The following is an 18,713-nucleotide window of genomic DNA, read 5'->3' as shown; positions in this document are numbered from 1 at the left end:
GTGCTATTGTTTGAGGCAAATGCAACACACTGACCCTGGCCTTTTCACACCAACCCTCACCACACTGGGTTACTGTGTACACTGCTTGTCCACCCCTAACATAATTTCACCTCCCTTCCTATGCAAACTGGAGTTCAGTTCTTTCTTCCCCCCTGCAGCACACCTGAGGGAGAGATAGCATCTATGGCATGCTTCTTGCTGGAACAGACTCTGATACCATCTCCTGAAAGTTATGATGTGTGTGTCTTTTTTTTTTTTTTTTTTTATCTCAAGGGAATTTACTGTGGGTGAGTGTTTCAGGAGAGCCTGGGAGATTGAATTCTTCTGGTAACATAAAATAGCTGAAGTGGTGCATGCTCCGCTGTGTAATCGTGCCCTGTCGACACAGCCAGTGCAAGGGGAACTTTGTGCTAAGGGTTTCTCATGTAAGAGAGTTTGGGGATTATTGTTTAGGAGCTCAGCCAGAGGTCAGGGCAGCAGCTGACTGGCAAGAACATTGGTCAGAAAAGACCAGAAAAAGCTGATATTGCAGGACAATCTCCAGATCTCTCTTAGGTTCTTCTGCCAGCTGTAATAAAAGAGCTTAAACATGGGCTGAGGTTGGGATAATACAGAAAGAAAAACCCTAAATCCAGATATTCCCTGCCTGTGGGGCTGTGGAGGGCCTTTGCCTTGTTTTAGGGCAGTTGTCACCTTCAGGCTGACTTGTAACTTGGCCTAAAATGTGAGGGTGACCTGAGCAGGGGGACAGACCTCACAGCACAGTTTTTGGCCCATGTGAGGGGCTCACGGCCAACATGGGAACTGCCTGGAGCAGGAGGGTGCTTGCTAGAGCAAACAGGAGCAAAGCAAGCACATCTGGAAGAACTCAGAGCAGAGGTGGCCAAGGAATGGCTCTTGAGCACAGCTCCCACACGACGGCTGTTGGGTAATCCTGTACCACCCGCTATGGAGGGAAGCGGGCCAGAAGGAACACTGATCTTCACCCTGCCAGGTTGCCCCAGGACTGTGCTGCAAGCTGAGCACAGTCATCTGCCACGCTCTGCCATTTGCCAGCGGTGGGTCGCTCCCAGGCCCCCTCCCTTCCCTCAGCTCTATGAGGGATGGGGCACACGTGCATCCCAAATCCCCAGATTTTGCAGCTTGTGGAGTCAAAAATCCAAATCTGAAGCCAATCAGTTCTGAGGCAGTGCTGCCCAGAGACTAGAGCCCTCGACTAAGAGGATCTGGAGTCTCTTTCTGGTTAAGCTGCTTCCCTGGTGCCTGCCCAGAAAAATCACACCACCTCTCCTGGAACTGCTAAAGAAAGAGAACGTGACTCCCTGTTAAGTCCTTGAGATCTAACAGCAATGCAGATGTAGCGTTGTTGTTATTGTGTCCTTCAGGGAACAGATGAAAGAAAGGAGGCACTATGAATTACCCAGGGCGAGGCTCTGGGAACACCTTAGCAACTCCAAAATCAGTTAAGTGCGTTAGAATGTGAAAACAGCCAGAGGGGCCCCGGGAAGGAAGGGGATCACCACAGGAGAGAAAGGACAAAAGGGTTCCTAATCCCTATAACTCTCTTTCACTACCTCACAGGCACCTCTGCTAAAAAACAACTTCTCTCAGCGGAGGATGACAACGCTGGAGCCAGGCAGGCCAGCAGGTTGGGTGTGCAATTTTCCACTGTATACTGCAAGAGCTGGCGCCACATCAGTAAAGGGATTTTTTTTTCCCTGACAAAGGATAGAACAGTGCAGTGTCTCCCTTCCTGGTTCTCTGCTGCTTTTTTCACGCTAATACCTGTCCAGCTGCATTACTATAATCACTATGCTCAATCCCTTAATAGCACGATGCAGGCGTGGCTATCAGGGTGGCTGCATTGCCTCATGTCTGTACATCTCTTCTGTGTTGTCCTGTTTAAACCCTCTGCTTCGCAGGTGGTCGTGGTGTTCTTGCTCCTCACTGCCGTGAGCGTTGCACTTTGTCCATCAGTACTTTTGATACAGATGCTGCTGGTCTTGCTGAGTTACGTTAGTGTTGTGTCTTGCAGCTGCAAATCTGTAGAAAAAGCATATCTGCACGCAGTCATATGCACTGGTAAGCACTGATCATACTCTTCCCATCAGAAACTGCATGTAACACGTCCCGGCAGTGGCTGTCTAACGCAGCTTCAAATTCTTTTTCTCTGATTTAAACTATTTAAGCATTAAAACTTGCCTCAGCAATGAGATAGAAGAAATTGTGGCACAGAAGTTTTTAGCTTCCACAAATCTTTTAGAAGTCACAGACTGCTTCTGTGGAGTTTGTGTGAAAGGGGATGCAGCAAAGCAGGTGCCACTGGGAAACGTCAGGCATCTGCCATTTAAACTGACTGAAAGACCACTGTTGTAGGGACTTCCCAGTCTCTATAGAGAGAGTCACCCTAGACCAGTATGTAAACAGAAATTACTGGAGTTTCTTCTTTTTTGAGCTACTAGATTTCTGACAAATACTGTATCAGTACACAAATACTGCCAGGTCTGTGCTTGTCCCAGGATAGAGGTCCTGACGGGAAAATTTCCATCTGGCTTTGGGTCGGCCCGTATAAATATTATGGATGTGCAGAGCTCTTGAGTCAGCAGCTTTCCTTGGCTTTAGACTCTTTAAAAAAGCAAATAAATAGATTTGTAGATTTTTAATGATATAAGACACTTGTGGGCTACTTGGCATATCACAGAGCATTCACTTGTGTTACTTCATCGAGGAGCAGCCGGGTGGAGCTGGAGCGAGCACCTCTGCGTCTCAGGTGCAACAGTGAAATGCTAAAACGTAGCCATGAGCAAGGAGCCTTCGGTCTGAATCACTCTGGGTGCCGGGAACTAACGCAGAAGGAGCAGGTCCTGTGTGTGCCGTAGTGCTTCTAGTGGGATGTGACAAAAGACATGAAATCGGGGAGAGAAAAATGATGATTCTGGAATTTGGCTCTGGCTGTCAGGGGTGACGAAAAAGCGCTGGCAACGCCTCCTGCCCGGGCTATAAAGGGCTCCAAGCCAGGGGGAAGCGAGCACTCGCTCTCTGTGCTGCCGAGCCGGGTGTTGCTCTCCAGCCCTACAGCCTCCACCAGCCTTCGCCATGAGCACCACCACTGTCAGGCAATACTCCTCCTCCACCTCCCTCAAGGGCTTCGGTGGCCTGGGTGGAGGCTCCAGCAGGCTTTCCTCCGTGCGTGTTGGGGGAGGAGGGTACAGAGCACCCAGCGTCCATGGAGGCAGCTACTCTGTCTCCTCCCGCATTGTCTCGGGGCTTGGAAGTGGCTACGGGGGCAGCTACTGCAGCAGTGTAGGAGGGGGCCTCGGCAGCAGCTTTGGGGCTGGCTATGGGGCTGGCTTTGGGGCTGGCTTTGGAGGTGGCTTTGGAGGTGGCTTTGGAGGGGGCGATGGCATCCTCCCGGCTGGCGAAAAGGAGACGATGCAGAACCTCAACGACCGCCTGGCTGCCTACCTGGACAAAGTGCGTGCCCTGGAGGAGGCCAACACTGACCTGGAGGTCAAGATCAGGGAATGGTACAAGAAGCAGGGACCTGGTCCAGACCGTGACTACAGCCCCTACTACAGGACTATCGAGGAGCTCAGGAACAAGGTAGGATGCTGTGATTAACACAGTGGGACGTCTTGTTATCAGAGAGGAAGCAGAAACACTGACTGCTACCTCTGTAATTAGTCAGCACTAACTATGTCATAAAAAGTGTCTCAGATGCACATGCAGAGTGCCAGGCTGGAAATTGAGAAATGTCTCAATGTCAGCTTTTGATTACACCCTTCTAGGTAGAACAAATGGCAGTTTTCACTGAAAGAAGCAGATGTAAAAGGACAATGCAAAAATGGGGAAGAGACAAGTCTGCATTGATAATACATATTTTTTTGGAGTTTAACATTAGTGTGCAGGGGAAGTTGTAGGTGTGTGCAAACTGTGAAACATTGATGTCATATTTGTAAACATTCAGGCAAAGAATTTGTGAGCTTGTTTCAGCTCCTCAGTATTGATGTGATTTAGATGCCAAAGAGAAAAAGATGGAACTGACCAACTACAAGTTTTTTGCCTCCTTTTGGCAGTCACTGACCCAAGGCCAGGCTTGCTGCAAACCCACCAACCCTGGCAGCTCTGGGGGGATTTCTCTCGGGTCTAATTTGATTCCCACCACCCCATTTCAGAGGAAATAGTCAGGAGCTGACTTTGTTTTTCTCTGTTACTTCTTATGTATGAATTGTCCCCAGGATACATGAAGGAAGGCAGTGTACAACTGGAGCTGCAGGAGTCCTGGCAAGTGATGCAGGGAATCCATTTTCCCTCCTTCTCCTTGGGCCCATAACTGATGTCCTCCCAAACTGTGACTTGAATATTCTCCCAGTGTGGATTATTTGCTTCTGGGTTTGTATCAGAAGCTGTAGGCACCTGCTCACTGCACTTTGCTGCATTTCTGCAGTCAAGAATTAAATCCATCCCGTAGCAAGCGGGCACAAGGTTTGCCAAGCACAACCACACTGCTGGTCCATCTGTCCTGCCAGAAGAGCCGCACAGTGCTGTGGATGGGGGAACAAGTGATTCCTTCTTGACCCTTGCATAATCAGCACCTGCCCTGAAGCATGGGAACAAATGCTGGCATCAGATCTCACACATCTTACGTGGCTTCATGCTGCCTTTTGAAATACTTACTGACGGACTTTCAGAAAGGGAGGTCACAGGGTAATCAGCCCCTTCCTGCAGTCAGTCTCAGCTGTGTCTCACTTGTCCTGATTCAATACACACTTCTGCTAAAGAAACCCCAGGCTTCCCCAAAACTATTCCTGTCCTGACAGTCTCACTTGTGCTCCCATCCCTTGGTCAGCCAGGAGTTCCTGATGCTCATTTAGTGCTTTTTCCTTATCCTCCACCCTCCAGGTCCTGGTGGCCACAGTCGACAATGCTAACCTCCTCCTGCAGATTGACAACGCCAGGCTGACAGCTGATGACTTCAGGACCAAGTAAGCCACATTTTCTGGAAAAATGGAACAAAGTCTGCAGAGACATTTGATGAAATGAGGAGAAAAATCCCATCTAACCCCTCAGAAGGCAACAAGGAAACAAAGCCTTCAAAATGAAGGTGTAATTTCCAAAGCAGGTCATTATCTAAATCTCATAGGTGCTTCCATCAAAACCTTCACTATTTTACTCCCATTGCTTCTTCCTCTATGGTAGAACCTCTCCTGTGCAGAGAACTTACACTGTGCCTCTGCTGTGCATCTAACCTGTGTGTGTGTGTAGCTCGGCAAAGCCCAGACCCAGTCACAAGGCCCAGTGATATCAGGAGCAAGGTGATGTTATGGACTCAGATGGACACTGTTTTATCAGTTGTTCCCCTGCATTCACTAGCATTCACCATCAGAAGTTTGACCATGCACCATCAGGGTCATGCAGTATTGACACAATGCCAGCAGCAGCATGGAGGAAATGAACAACAAACTGAAGTGTTCTGTCCCTGGCTGGGCAAGGGCTCATGCAACTTTCATGACTGTTCTTGTGTTTCCAGGTTTGAGACGGAGCAGACTCTGCGCCTGAGTGTGGAGTCTGACATCAACGGCCTGCGCAGAGTCCTGGATGAGCTGACCCTGGCCAGAGCTGACCTGGAGATGCAGATCGAGAACCTGAAGGAGGAGCTGGCCTACCTCAAGAAGAACCATGAGGAGGTGAGCACAAAAGCAGGCTCAAAAAAGTCCAGCCTGGGCCCAGAAATATGAGGTCTGGTCCAACCTTTAAGATCATGCTGAGTTTTAAATTGCTGGGAGGGAAGATGAGAAGTGCTGATAAGGAAGTAGAGATGATGCATTCTGGATAACAGCGCATCCTCTCTGGACCCTGTGTAAAATCCATTTACCACTTGTTATTTCAGTAATGATGTCCACTGTAGCTGTTAGAGATGTGTTAACAATTCCAGCAGCTTCAGGCCTGGAAGGTCTATCTCCTGAGAAATGAAGCTAACTACAGGCTCTGATTTATTCTCTGAAGAATTAACTCAAATGGAGATTTCTTAGGAATTTGGATTATTTTATTTGTGATTGTGGAGCAAAGGCCCCGGTTTGCTCCCTGTTGATCTGCTCTAGAAATACCTGCTGAAGGATGCTACCTTTCCTAAAGAGCTCTATCCTGAGAGCAACATCTTTATACACTGGTTGCTGGATTGCACGAAGATGTGTTTCTCTTTTGTGCCAGGAAATGAATGCCCTGCGCGGGCAGGTGGGTGGAGAGATCAGCGTGGAGATGGATGCGGCTCCTGGAATCGACCTCACCAAGATCCTGGCTGAGATGAGGGAGCAGTACGAGAGCCTGGCGGACAAGAACCGCAGGGATGCCGAGCAGTGGTTCTTCAGCAAGGTGAGCTGGTTCACCAGCAGTGCAGAGGGGCGCGTGGGACCTGAGTCTGTGCCCGCTCGCCCGTGCCATAATGGCATGGTTTTGCCGTGTTGCAGACGGAAGAGCTGAACCGGGAGGTGGCCATCAACACCGAGCAGCTTCAGAGTGGCAAGACGGAGATCACAGAGCTACGACGCACCATCCAGAGCCTGGAGATTGACCTGCAGTCCCAGCTCAGCACGGTACGAGGGGCTGGCTCCCTGGCGGGGTGGGGGGCACGCAGGAGCGCAGGCGAGGGGACGCATGGGTGCTCCCATCCCTGCCACCCTCCGTCCCCCCCTGAACCTGTTCCTCTCCTCTGCACACAGAAAGCGGCATTGGAGGGCACCTTGGCTGACACAGAAGCCCGCTACGGCACCCAGCTGGCCCAGCTCCAGGGGCTGATCACCAGCGTGGAGGAGCAGCTGGCTGAGCTGCGGTGCGACATGGAGCGCCAGAACCACGAGTACAGGGTCCTCCTGGACGTCAAGTGCCGCCTGGAGCAGGAGATTGCCACGTACCGCCGGCTCCTGGAGGGCGAGGATGCCCAGTACGTAGAGGGGCTTTGCTTGGGAGGGCACATCGGGACGAGATGAGTAATAGTGAAGCAAATAAAAAAAATGAAAATCTGCATTCCCTGGAGGATCCTGTGAGTCCGTTTCCTGACCCATGGCATGCAGCAGGGTCTCACTTTTTGGTCCTACTAGTCCAGAACAGCCCAGTGGTTATCAGAGCACTGCAGCATCCCTGGGATCCACTTCCCATCCCTCCAGTGTTTACATGATCCTGGGGAAGGAGCAGGTACCACTGCTGCTCATTGCAGCTGGGATGTGTGCTGCCTTTATGTCTGAATCCCTGTGGCACACATACATCCTTACCACTTTCTTCCTTTCAATTTTGACACTAGGCAGTTTCCAGAAGGCATTTTATTCACAAACTGGTACAATAAGAAAAGGCGGGGTTTTAAATAATGTTTTCATCTTCGAGACTATGTACTTTTTTTCCGTTTCTGACCATTCTTTCTCTTTTCTCCTGTTGTAGCATGTCTTCCCACTACATCTCGCAGTCTGTGAAAGAAGGTAAGAACATGTCTTGGCTGAAGCATTGATCACACATAGCTCTGTCATATCCTTAGCCACCTTCTTAGTTCAGACTCTTTTCACTAATTTACTAAAATTACTATTTTATTATATTTTCAAAATGTGAATTGACATAAACCACTCTTATGATATACCAAAACATGTTTCAGAAGATTATCTGTCCAGACTGAAACTATATAATATATACGGGTAGGAATGTGGTGGTTATATTGTGTTTCTGAGGCAGTTGTTGGTAACAACAAATCTATCCATAAAAACCTTTGAGACACTTTCTCCTTCCTTCCCTGTAAATTACAGTTCCTTCTTTCTCCATTGTAGCACCTGTAACTACCCGTCAAATCCGCACAATCTTTGAGGAAGTCCAGGATGGGAAGGTGATCTCCTCCCGTGAGCAGATCACCCAGTCTGCCCACTAAGGTGGCTGCGTGGTTTGCTGCAAACCTTGCATAGCAAAGCAAAAGAAGATTCCAGCTTATGTGCTCTGGCTGTGTAGATGACGAAAAGCATCTTCTCTTTTTATCGCACCCCTGCTTCCCTCACCCTCTCTCTAAGCGCTGTGCTGCACTCAGAAATCAAATAAAGCTTTTCTGCGCACTCGTGCAAACCAGGGTCTTGTTTTGTTGCTCTGAAGAGCCAGGCTGTCCCACTCCTTGAGCTGTAGGACAAAGCTCCTCTCTGGAATGAGCAATATTCTCCACCTTTGGTACCCAGGTGGTGGGGCCAGTACACCTACACTTCTATAACACTTGAGATCTGGCTGCATCAGTGAAGAGAGCTGATGTGGGTGGAGGTCTAGAGAGGAACTGGTTACCTGGGTCGTGGGAGGTGAAACTTGTGAGAGTCTTTGTATTTCACCTCAGATCTGGCACTGTGACTTTCAGATCGGGGGAGAGTCCTTCTTCCCTGGCTGCAATGTACAGCAACAGCAGAGCTGAAGCTTTTAACTCGGTGAGTCTAAGCAAGAAAATGAACAAAAACTGGGTCACACAGCCAGGACCCTGCAAATGATTCCCTTCCCAGCTCTGCCTCAGCAGTTGCTGTGCAGTCCAGATAACGAGCTTTGTGGTAAAACAAAATTAAGCCATAGATGTGGCAGCAATACACTGGCTGACGCCCCTCCAGAAATACAAACTCAGATTAGTGTAATTCTTGCTTCCAAAGGCACCGCTGAAGGGTGAGGAACACAAGTGATGGTAAGTGGTGGGTATGGTCTATACAAGCAAAAAGATTAAAACTCTTCTGGGAGTTATTTCTGGCACTCCCTGGCTGTCAGTGGCTGTTCCTGATGCAGCAGTTCCTGTTGCCATCAGCTGACCCAGCCGTTCCTGGAAAGCCAGTTCAGACACATTCTTGGCTGGATTCTGCCATATTTATTACTTCATTAATCCAACTTCTAAATCGATGGGATGATTCAGAGAAACGCTACTGAACATAAGAATAGAGCTGGCCACACAGTTTTAAGACCCCTTTCAAGAAAACCTACCTGGATTTTATGGAGACACAAGAGAGAATTCAGGTTTTTTTTCAAAATGTGGAAAGGATCCCTGGAGTGCATCATCTACACCACAAGCCGAGGTAGCATGGATGCATGGTCTAGAGGCACCCTGTGCTGCAGCCATCCATCTCTGCCCGGTGTTGCCTGGGGCTGTATCCCCCCTGTCCACGCAGAGCAGATCCTTTGTGACCTGTGCAGGGCATCAGCTGCCCTGCGCGCCCTGCACCCTGCGCAGCAGCCCTGAGCAAGCCGCCTTAAGGTGCTCCCAGCACCCACCGACTTGTGGTAGACATGGCTTTGGTTTTGGAGCTTACCACTGATGAACAGTGATCTCATTTCCACTCAGATTCCACTGAATGACGTGTAAACACAACCCAGTAAGGGAGCACTGTGGTCAGGAGACCGGCTTCCACCGCTCTGCCACCGCATGGCCTCGTGGTGCATCGTGGACGGGCCACGAGTAAATAACAGGGCACAATTCCTGACCCGAGGCACTTCCAGCCACCGCATGTCTGCAGTCCTACAGACTGCGCTCTCTCTGCTCCCACACCCTTGGACTTGGACGAGGGAGCCCTGTGCAGCACAGGGACTCTCCCCAGGGATGCTCCATGCTCCGGGGCTGGATGAGGGCAGGCGTTGGGGAGCCCGAGCTCAGATGCCCGAGAAGGGTAGGGACAGACACAGCCCGCAGCTAACACCTGGGGCTTCCCAGGTCACATCTTAGGGATCCCCTGTTCTCCCCAGGGATAGCAGTCGTGCCCCTCTAGTTGCCACCCTTGCGACACATCACATGGGGATACTGAAGGTGCCTTGCTGGAATTCATCCTTGCTTTACATGTTTCTCCTGGAAAGGTCTGGGCACACCCATGTCGCTATAGAAACAACAAATAATACTTTGCTCGCAAAAGCCCCTGTTTTAATTACTCATTAACAGGGGATTTTGTTAGCAAAGTTTTATTACTCCTGCTACTGCAAATTGTGAGAGGTGTGGAAAACAGATGTTCATTCCCTCCTGCCTTAGGCATTAATAATTAGTCTGACCTTAAGAAATCCGCTGAGGAGGGAGCTGCAGGTGGTGGCTTATGCAGACAGGCAGCTGCAGCTTGAGGCAGGTTTCAGAAAGTGGTATTTTATTCCAGAAAGACAGTTTGACTTCTCAGGCTACACTGAGTTAATCTGACACAGACCACCACTTTAGAAAGAGATGTTAAGGTGTGGCTTTTGAGCTCATGTCAGGGAACTTTCCTATGATAATTTGATACTAGAGCAAACATTTTAAGTGCACTAAAACAAACAGAGAAATGTTTTTGTCTGGGTAGTTTCATCTACTGGATCTGCTGATACGTATGTTTGGAGCCAGAACTTCACCTCTCTTTTCCTCCTGAAGTAAGACAGTATTGCACGCTTAAACACCAATGCGCTACCATGAAATTACTGTTATGCCATAGAACTGGCATTCTGATTTTGAAATGTATAAAAAATGGGCTCATAGTGTGCATGTGCTCATGAAACAGAGGCAGAAGCTGATTTAATAGCCAGCCTTTTATTTAAAAGAGTGTGTGATACAAACAATATGCAGTCATTTGTGGTTGTGTTCAATGGGAGGTCATGTAAATAAAGTCTTAGAATTTTTAATATGTCGTTTTAAGTCTTAATTATCACTTCGTGATTTTAATTGCTGTCTTGTGGTATTATCAAAATATTGTAGATATCTTGAGCAATGTGTATTTTTATGACACAGCAGTTAAACAGGAAACAAAAGATAAAAGAAAAGGCAATTTCATGTAAAGAAAGAACATGCTGTTAACCTTGTAACATTGTGACAGCTATTCATTCTACAGCCTGTCTGTGGGAAGCTGGTTACTCCTGCTGGCTGGCCAGTTCGAAAGGCTTTGCTCATCACACTGAGGGTTTGGACTTGCACGGGGGCTCTGTGCTGTTTTTGTCACTGACACTCCCGTTTCTCTGTGCCACCCGCTGCACTCAGCAGGGACAGCCCGTGAGTTCCGCCCTTTTGTATCACCCAGGTGAAGGTGAGGAAATGAAGACGGGGAGAAAGCACATTCCTTGGAGCTACGCGTCCCAGCCGCCCCCGCGCTGCTGCGCCTTTGCCATCTGCACCTGGGGAGGATGAGCAGAAAGTGGGCGTCCGCTGGCTTTGCGCCCCGTCTCCTGGCGCTCACGCGACAAGAAGATGCTGCCGCCAAGAGACTGAACCCATCCTCCAGCCAGAGCAAACATGGTGGAGATTCCAGTTCTCAATTTGTCCAAGTCGTACAGACTTGTCTCCATTCACCAGTGGCAAAAGGGAACTTGGGTAGCTGTGCTTATCCATAGCAGCCACCTCCTGATATTCCAAGGACACACCCCACTCCTGTATTGTTTCCAGCTTTCTTCAGATAGAGGGGAGGCAGTCATGCCCTTTAAAGCTACTCACAAATGTACCCTCGCTACTTATTTCCATACTCTTTCCCCCCTCCTTTGGCAAATGATCTAAGGAAGAACTTGGCTGTTGGGAAGGGGTTGTTGGGGCCTGTCTGCAAAGACAGTCAAGCAATTCACCATGTACACACATGAGAAATATCTTCTCCTCCACACCCTGCATTATTAGCTAGTGACACTTGATTTGTGGTTTCTGCCCATGACGCAGGTCAGCATGAAGAACAGATAGTGGGACTTCACCATGCCTGGTGCACTCATTTTCGGAGCTTTTTTGCAGAGGCAACCGGTATCTCTCCTGAAGCTCTGTTTACATGGGAGCTGTAAACTCCAAACTCACACTGAAGTTGTCCTCCGTGGTCACAACTGATTGAGATGTTCATCACAGAAAACATTATGAGCATTAGCTGCTAAGCTATATTACTGTCAGCTTTGCACTCTTGTTCACAGTGCTTAGAGACCAGGAGCTTTTTGGCTTACATCCTCCATCTACTTTATGCTCTTCCACATTTTTTCCTGGAGCATCTCATAATTTTTAAGTTATGCTAGCTAGTAGCCATACCCTGCCCTTTCTGAGTGGTTTGCTAGGCTCTCGTTCACAAAGAAGAACACAAAATATCCACTGCTTATTGTCTTTTCATATTCCTCCACTCTTGGGTGGTCTCTGAAGCAAAGTGAAGAACTGAATGAGCCCTGAAGCATGAACTCTCTTTTCATTGCTTTTTCATTACAGAACATCCCTCTCTGTGGATAAAAGAACAAACTTGAATTTCCAGGATTGGTAGCCAAGTTCCTTCTAGCACCATTGTACTCACAGGACTGTAGATGTACATTCAGGGCTTCATGACACGGCTGTTATCCCTGAAGGTGAGCTGTGTGTACAACCTTAGTAGAGACAAGAAACTGTAGTAGCAGGGACAAAAAGACACAGTAAAAGAGATATTGACTTACTCCATCGAAATGCTGTCTGAATAGCTCTGCTTCAGAGCTAACAGTACAAAGCAGTATTAAAATGTAGCCCTGAGCAAGGAGCCTCCTACTTTGAATCACACCTGACTATTTACTTAGAAACGGAAGAACCATAAAGACGCCCTTTGTGAGATAAAAAGGTTCCGTGGAATATGACAAAAAACATTAATAGAACAAAGGCAAAAGTGACGATTCTGGAAGCTGGCTCAGATTTTAGGAGTGATGAAAATCATCGGGAATGCAACAGAAAAAAAAAGCGCTGGCAACGCCTCCTGCCCGGGCTATAAAGGGCTCCAAGCCAGGGGGAAGCGAGCACTCGCTCTCTGTGCTGCCGAGCCGGGTGTTGCTCTCCAGCCCTACAGCCTCCACCAGCCTTCGCCATGAGCACCACCACTGTCAGGCAATACTCCTCCTCCACCTCCCTCAAGGGCTTCGGTGGCCTGGGTGGAGGCTCCAGCAGGCTTTCCTCCGTGCGTGTTGGGGGAGGAGGGTACAGAGCACCCAGCGTCCATGGAGGCAGCTACTCTGTCTCTTCCCGCATTGTCTCGGGGCTTGGAAGTGGCTACGGGGGCAGCTACTGCAGCAGTGTAGGAGGGGGCCTCGGCAGCAGCTTTGGGGCTGGCTATGGGGCTGGCTTTGGGGCTGGCTTTGGAGGTGGCTTTGGAGGTGGCTTTGGAGGTGGCGATGGCATCCTCCCGGCTGGCGAAAAGGAGACGATGCAGAACCTCAACGACCGCCTGGCTGCCTACCTGGACAAAGTGCGTGCCCTGGAGGAGGCCAACACTGACCTGGAGGTCAAGATCAGGGAATGGTACAAGAAGCAGGGACCTGGTCCAGACCGTGACTACAGCCCCTACTACAGGACTATCGAGGAGCTCAGGAACAAGGTAGGATGCTGTGATTACCAAGACATCTTCACTAAAGTCACTTTTAAAAAGATGACCCTGCTCATAAAAGCCGAAGGAAAGAGTGTTAAGAAACGACAGGTAATTGGTCTGTGATGGGAAAACAGAAAGAGCATGCTTGGAAATCATAGTCATAATTTATGAAGAGCAGTTTCTTGATCATGTCCTCCACAAGGCACAAAGATGGGTTTTCTACTGACTGTTTCCATGTAGGGAGAAAGATGGGGCAGGAACGCAGAGTAAGGGGCTATCAGACATTGGTTCAAGTTACCTGATGCTAAAGGGTGCGTGCTGCACCGCCAGTCATTTCCTGCCTTTCCTCTATGCTACTTATGGCCCATGTATATGGTCCCTTTGCCAGACTCCTGATTAAGCACTCTGCAGGTAGGGACATGTTATCTCTTTGGCACTGTTCACTACTGAATGATATGCAAATGGAGATGCTAAATCATTCCCTTAAATATCCTACAAATCAGATCTTTTCTAGCCTGATAGGTGGCTCAAGGTAGAGGTTAAAAAAAAAAAAAGAAACTGCTGTCGGGGATAGTTGTTCTTTGGGAGTTGGAAACACAGACAAGAGTGAAATCCAGGAGTCAGAACATACTGGGCTGCGGTAGGTGGCTTCAGAGGTGCTGAAGTCAAGTGTGTGCCCTGCTCTAAAATGCAGCAGATGAAATCATGGCCAAGCTTGTTTCTTTATTCTTAGCAGTTCTCTGGCTCATTTTAGGCAAAGGTCCTTGAACAAAAGCACCAGAATCTGTCTTCCCTTCCTACCCTGCCATCACTGTCCTCCCTCTGCCCACATTACTCATCATGAGCTGATTGCCTACCGGAGGTGACAGCATCCTTAGTAAGCTGAGGTTCCACTGGAGAGGGTGGAGGTGTGGGCGGTTGGGTAATGACAATACCTGGTCTGTGAGAGTAAATGCCAGGGAAATGGGGTAGCAGCCCATGACAGGCTCAGGGCTCAACCCCTGGGGGAAATCACATACCTAGAATTTTTCAGTTCTTTAACCCTTCTCTTGGGCTTCGCCTTGGGGTGAAGGTCTCTTGCCCTGATGCATAGAGCTTCTCTTCAAATTCCAGCTTATCAGGTGTGCTCTGATCTGGAGCACAGATACATGTGGAGGCAGAAGCTGTCTCCAGATTTGAGCGATGAAGGGCTGGGTCTTACAGAAACCCTCTGCTCATGATCCAGAGGGAGGCAGACCCTTCCCTCCCCTCCCACACGGCAGCTGGGAAATTACCACATCAATATTCCGGGATTATTGCTTGGATATCCCCTGAAGCATCAGAACTCAGTGAGAGCTTTTCATTAGCTTGTGGCTACAGAAATTACTGCTTATTAAATGGCCAATCATTTTCAAAATCCCAGAACAAATATTTGCACCTCAGGTGTAATTACGAAAGAAAAACGATTCAGGCACACGGCACTCCTTCCTCAACCCTTTTTCCTTCTCAGCCGGGCTGTTCAGCATTGCCAGACAAAGCCCAGAGTGCTGCCAGGACTCTTGAGTGTGGTGTGAGCGCCTGGAGATGCCACTCTGGCAGGGGCAACAGGCTGTGGCATGTGTGCATGCCAGTGTCTTCACAAGACCAAATCAGTGCCAATGAGAGACTGAGCACGAGTACCCTGTCTCTCTCTCTGCAGAGTCTATGTGGAAGTCCAGCCCAACGGGCAGGAGGTTCAGTGCTGCTCCAGTCCTTCTGGATGGGAACTCAGGCAGCAGCAGGCCATTTTTTGGAACTACTTTTTCAGTCTTCCACTCTCTTATTCCCTCCCAGATTCTTGCTGCAACTGTCGAAAATGCCAACATCGTCTTACAGATTGACAATGCCAGGCTGGCAGCTGATGACTTCAGAACCAAGTAAGTCCAATGCCTTCAAGAGCTCTAGTGAGAAGGGAGGGAAAAGCCAGTCTGTTTAAGGCTCTTCTTTGCTTTCTGCAACTGAAGTGGCTCCACCAGGTCACTGCTCACTAGAAGAGTGACATTTGCAAAGAGTACATCTCTTCCTGGGCACAGCATTATCTTGACATTCCTGCACTGTGGAGAGCTGTGCACACACATTTAATAAAAGATGGTTGGCAGAAATACGCCAAGCTGGGGAAGGAAACAAGAAGAAAAAAACCTGTATCAGCTGGGCTCCACGGTGCAACTGTGTGTCGTCCCCCCCCAGGTTTGAGACGGAGCAGGCTCTGCGCCTGAGTGTGGAGGCTGATATCAACGGCCTGCGCAGAGTCCTGGATGAGCTGACCCTGGCCAGAGCTGACCTGGAGATGCAGATTGAGAACCTGAAGGAGGAGCTGGCCTACCTCAAGAAGAACCACGAGGAGGTGAGCAGAAAGGCAGGCTCAAACTGGGACCTACAAATATACCTTGTGCACAATGGAAAGTGGTTTGGTCAAATGTGCAGGAGTGTCTCTGCAACCAGGGCTGTCAGGAGACACTCAGGTGGGTGTCTTTCAGATAGGACCTCAAGGAGGTCATGATGGGAATATACTGATTTCACTCTGATGTGTGTCATGTGTCTTTTTTGTGCCAGGAAATGAATGCCCTGCGCGGGCAGGTGGGTGGAGAGATCAGCGTGGAGATGGATGCGGCTCCTGGAATCGACCTCACCAAGATCCTGGCTGAGATGAGGGAGCAGTACGAGAGCCTGGCGGACAAGAACCGCAGGGATGCCGAGCAGTGGTTCTTCAGCAAGGTGAGCTGGTTCACCAGCAGTGCAGAGGGGCGCGTGGGACCTGAGTCTGTGCCCGCTCGCCCGTGCCATAATGGCATGGTTTTGCCGTGTTGCAGACGGAAGAGCTGAACCGGGAGGTGGCCATCAACACCGAGCAGCTTCAGAGTGGCAAGACGGAGATCACAGAGCTACGACGCACCATCCAGAGCCTGGAGATTGACCTGCAGTCCCAGCTCAGCACGGTACGAGGGGCTGGCTCCCTGGCGGGGTGGGGGGCATGCAGGAGCGCAGGCGAGGGGACGCATGGGTGCTCCCATCCCTGCCACCCTCCGTCCCCCCCTGAACCTGTTCCTCTCCTCTGCACACAGAAAGCGGCATTGGAGGGCACCTTGGCTGACACAGAAGCCCGCTACGGCACCCAGCTGGCCCAGCTCCAGGGGCTGATCACCAGCGTGGAGGAGCAGCTGGCTGAGCTGCGGTGCGACATGGAGCGCCAGAACCACGAGTACAGGGTCCTCCTGGACGTCAAGTGCCGCCTGGAGCAGGAGATTGCCACGTACCGCCGGCTCCTGGAGGGCGAGGATGCCCAGTACGTAGAGGGGCTTTGCTTGGGAGGGCACACTGGGAGGAGATGGGTAATAGACACAAAACGTGCTGTCTCAGGACTTGGTCCAATTGCAGGTTTCAGGGTTTGTCTTTATGTTCATACCAGCCACGGATGCCCAGTGGCTCTGTCCCTGGTTTCTGTTTGCAGTGAGATGCTGTAACGGGCACCTTTCACTGCTGGAAGTGTCAGTAGACCCTCTGCCCTCCAGGAGACACTGCGTGGAGTAGTAGTTTTAGCAATGACTATGAGCCTTTTCTGTTTTCCTCCTGCCTGAATACAGACCCTGTGTAACAACAACAACAACAAAGAGATTGTCCCTAACTTCTTTTTGTTTTTCTCCTTCTCTTGTAGCATCTCTTCCCAGTACTCCTCTGCTATGTCCTCACACTCTGGCAGAGACGGTAAGAACCTATCTTGCTACACACACTTATAACGAAGAGCTTTGAGACCTGCTTTTAGAGCAGCTGCCAGACTGATGGAGTCAAAATCACTCCTCAGGCGTGCTGTGCTGCCTCTCTGGCTGAATCAGTGACAGCAGTGAAGAGAGCTTGTGTGCATCTTACAACTGCTAACCACAGGGAAAAGCTGTCAGGAAGGGAAATATCTTGCGCTCGTTTACCACAAGAATGATTTGCCCTAAATGGGCCTTGTGATTGAGCAGCCAGTGTTCTAGCTTTACACAGACCTGAAAAATCAAGTGACACCACACATTTAAGGAGTGTGCCTTTTGCCTTCTTGAACCTTCCCATCAGCCTGGCTCTCCCTTCTTCCTAGTCAATGTAGGCTTGTTTAAAACAGTGTTTTCCAGTACATTGTGGAATTTCTGACATCTTCCTGAAGAACATGCAATATCTGATAATATGTTAAGAAATCTCTCTCTCTCCTGCCCCCTGAATAATTGTCCACCTCTTTCCTTTTGCAGTCATGACATCTTCCCGTCAGGTCCGCACAATTGTTGAGGAGGTGCAGGACGGGAAGGTGGTCTCCTCCCGGGAGCAGGTTGCGCTCACCACTCGCTAGGAGGGCCAGCAGCTCTGTGGACCCTCGACCCCAAGCTCAAAAGAGCGGCGAGCTGAACCAAGCACTGTCTGAGGCCGTATGTGGTTGGGTCGTGTTACAGAAAGTAGTCTGCTTCATTCATCTGCTCCTCCTTCCTGTTTTACCCTAATTTCATGCGGGTGCCATCATGCACTCTGTACACATTTAATAAAGTTTTTTCCTCATTCATGCAACAGCAGACTTGTCTGTCACTGATACATGATCTCTCAAAGCCTCAGGGCTGTGTGTTCATGCCAGGGAAAGTCCTAAGTAACCACAAGAAGCAGTCAGTGAGAGGAGGGGAATAGAGGGATATGGGTTCCACCTGGAGCAAAAATAATTTGTGGCAGCTTTTTCTACTGAACTCATTGCTTGTAAATACATGGGACCGACTGAGACATAAACCAGATAAGTTTGATACAATATGAAGGCAATGATGGAGGGATGATGTTTGAGTTCTCAATGTGCCACTCAACTCCTAATTAAAGCCAACAAAATAAAGCTCAGTTCTCTAACTCTTGATATCATAAAGCATCACTTTCTCCTGTAAGTAGAACTTAAATGACTTCAGCAAGACTACGACTGTCATGTGTACCATTCCGAGACACGAGCACAACACCAGACTGGTTGGCAAACCTTATACATACATGCCTTCTGTCTTATTTGACTGCCTTTAAACCACACTATTAGGTACATTGTACAAAAAACTTTATACAGGTCTTTTCATGCTGCCTGAGGGCTGCACTTAACAGGTTCTAAAGTAACCATTGCTTAATCCGCAGAGGGATGAGTAGCAATAACTTTTTATCGCTATAGCATCTAGTAGATCACTGCTAAAATCCTTCCTGAAACACACGAGCTAGTTATCGTATGTCAACAACGTCTGCAGGCAAGCTGCCATTCAGGATTAGGTGACGCAGCTTGTGCGCTGGCAGCCAGGTACCTGACTTGCCTTTGCCCACTCATTTCCTGGAGAGTGACAGAGGAACCAAAGGATGCTGCACTGGTCACACATCCACCGAATGTGTCTTGTGGGCTACGTAGGAGAGGAAATAATTTTAGACCCAAAAGCCTGATGGAATCAC

At 49.3% G+C, this 18,713-nt stretch overlaps 1 protein-coding gene across 7 annotated transcripts; it reads left to right on the top strand.

The window, feature by feature from the left end:
* The first annotated feature begins 2,774 nt into the window (after positions 1-2,774).
* Positions 2,775-17,805, top strand: LOC126038575 (keratin, type I cytoskeletal 14). 7 transcript variants are annotated; one of them, XM_049800461.1, is made up of 9 exons: positions 2,775-3,382; positions 13,072-13,280; positions 15,084-15,166; positions 15,477-15,633; positions 15,843-16,004; positions 16,100-16,225; positions 16,352-16,572; positions 16,942-16,991; positions 17,513-17,805. In XM_049800461.1, exons 1-9 carry the CDS (start codon positions 3,097-3,099, stop codon positions 17,608-17,610), a joined length of 1,392 nt encoding a protein of 463 aa, XP_049656418.1. In that variant the 5' UTR covers positions 2,775-3,096; the 3' UTR covers positions 17,611-17,805. The 7 variants fall into 7 exon arrangements, with proteins under 7 accessions (XP_049656418.1, XP_049656413.1, XP_049656420.1 ...); XM_049800456.1 differs by having other exon boundaries at positions 13,048-13,280; XM_049800463.1 differs by having other exon boundaries at positions 12,988-13,280.
* Positions 17,806-18,713: the final 908 nt, after the last annotated feature.

Source organism: Accipiter gentilis, chromosome 5, assembly GCF_929443795.1.
Source record: "Accipiter gentilis chromosome 5, bAccGen1.1, whole genome shotgun sequence".
Lineage (NCBI taxonomy): Eukaryota > Metazoa > Chordata > Aves > Accipitriformes > Accipitridae > Astur > Astur gentilis.
The sequence above is the reverse complement of the archived record's forward strand: the minus strand, read 5'-3'. Positions and strand labels throughout refer to the sequence as shown.

Excerpts from the sequence above, each read along its gene's own strand:
- LOC126038575 (XM_049800463.1), top strand. The coding sequence starts at position 3,097 with ATGAGCACCACCACTGTCAGGCAATACTCCTCCTCCACCTCCCTCAAG. Across the intron at positions 3,383-12,987 it reads CTTTGGAGGTGGCTTTGGAG|GGGGCCTCGGCAGCAGCTTT; the intron begins GTGGCTTTGGAG and ends GCAGTGTAGGAG. Across the intron at positions 15,634-15,842 it reads TCAAGAAGAACCACGAGGAG|GAAATGAATGCCCTGCGCGG; the intron begins GTGAGCAGAAAG and ends TTTTTGTGCCAG.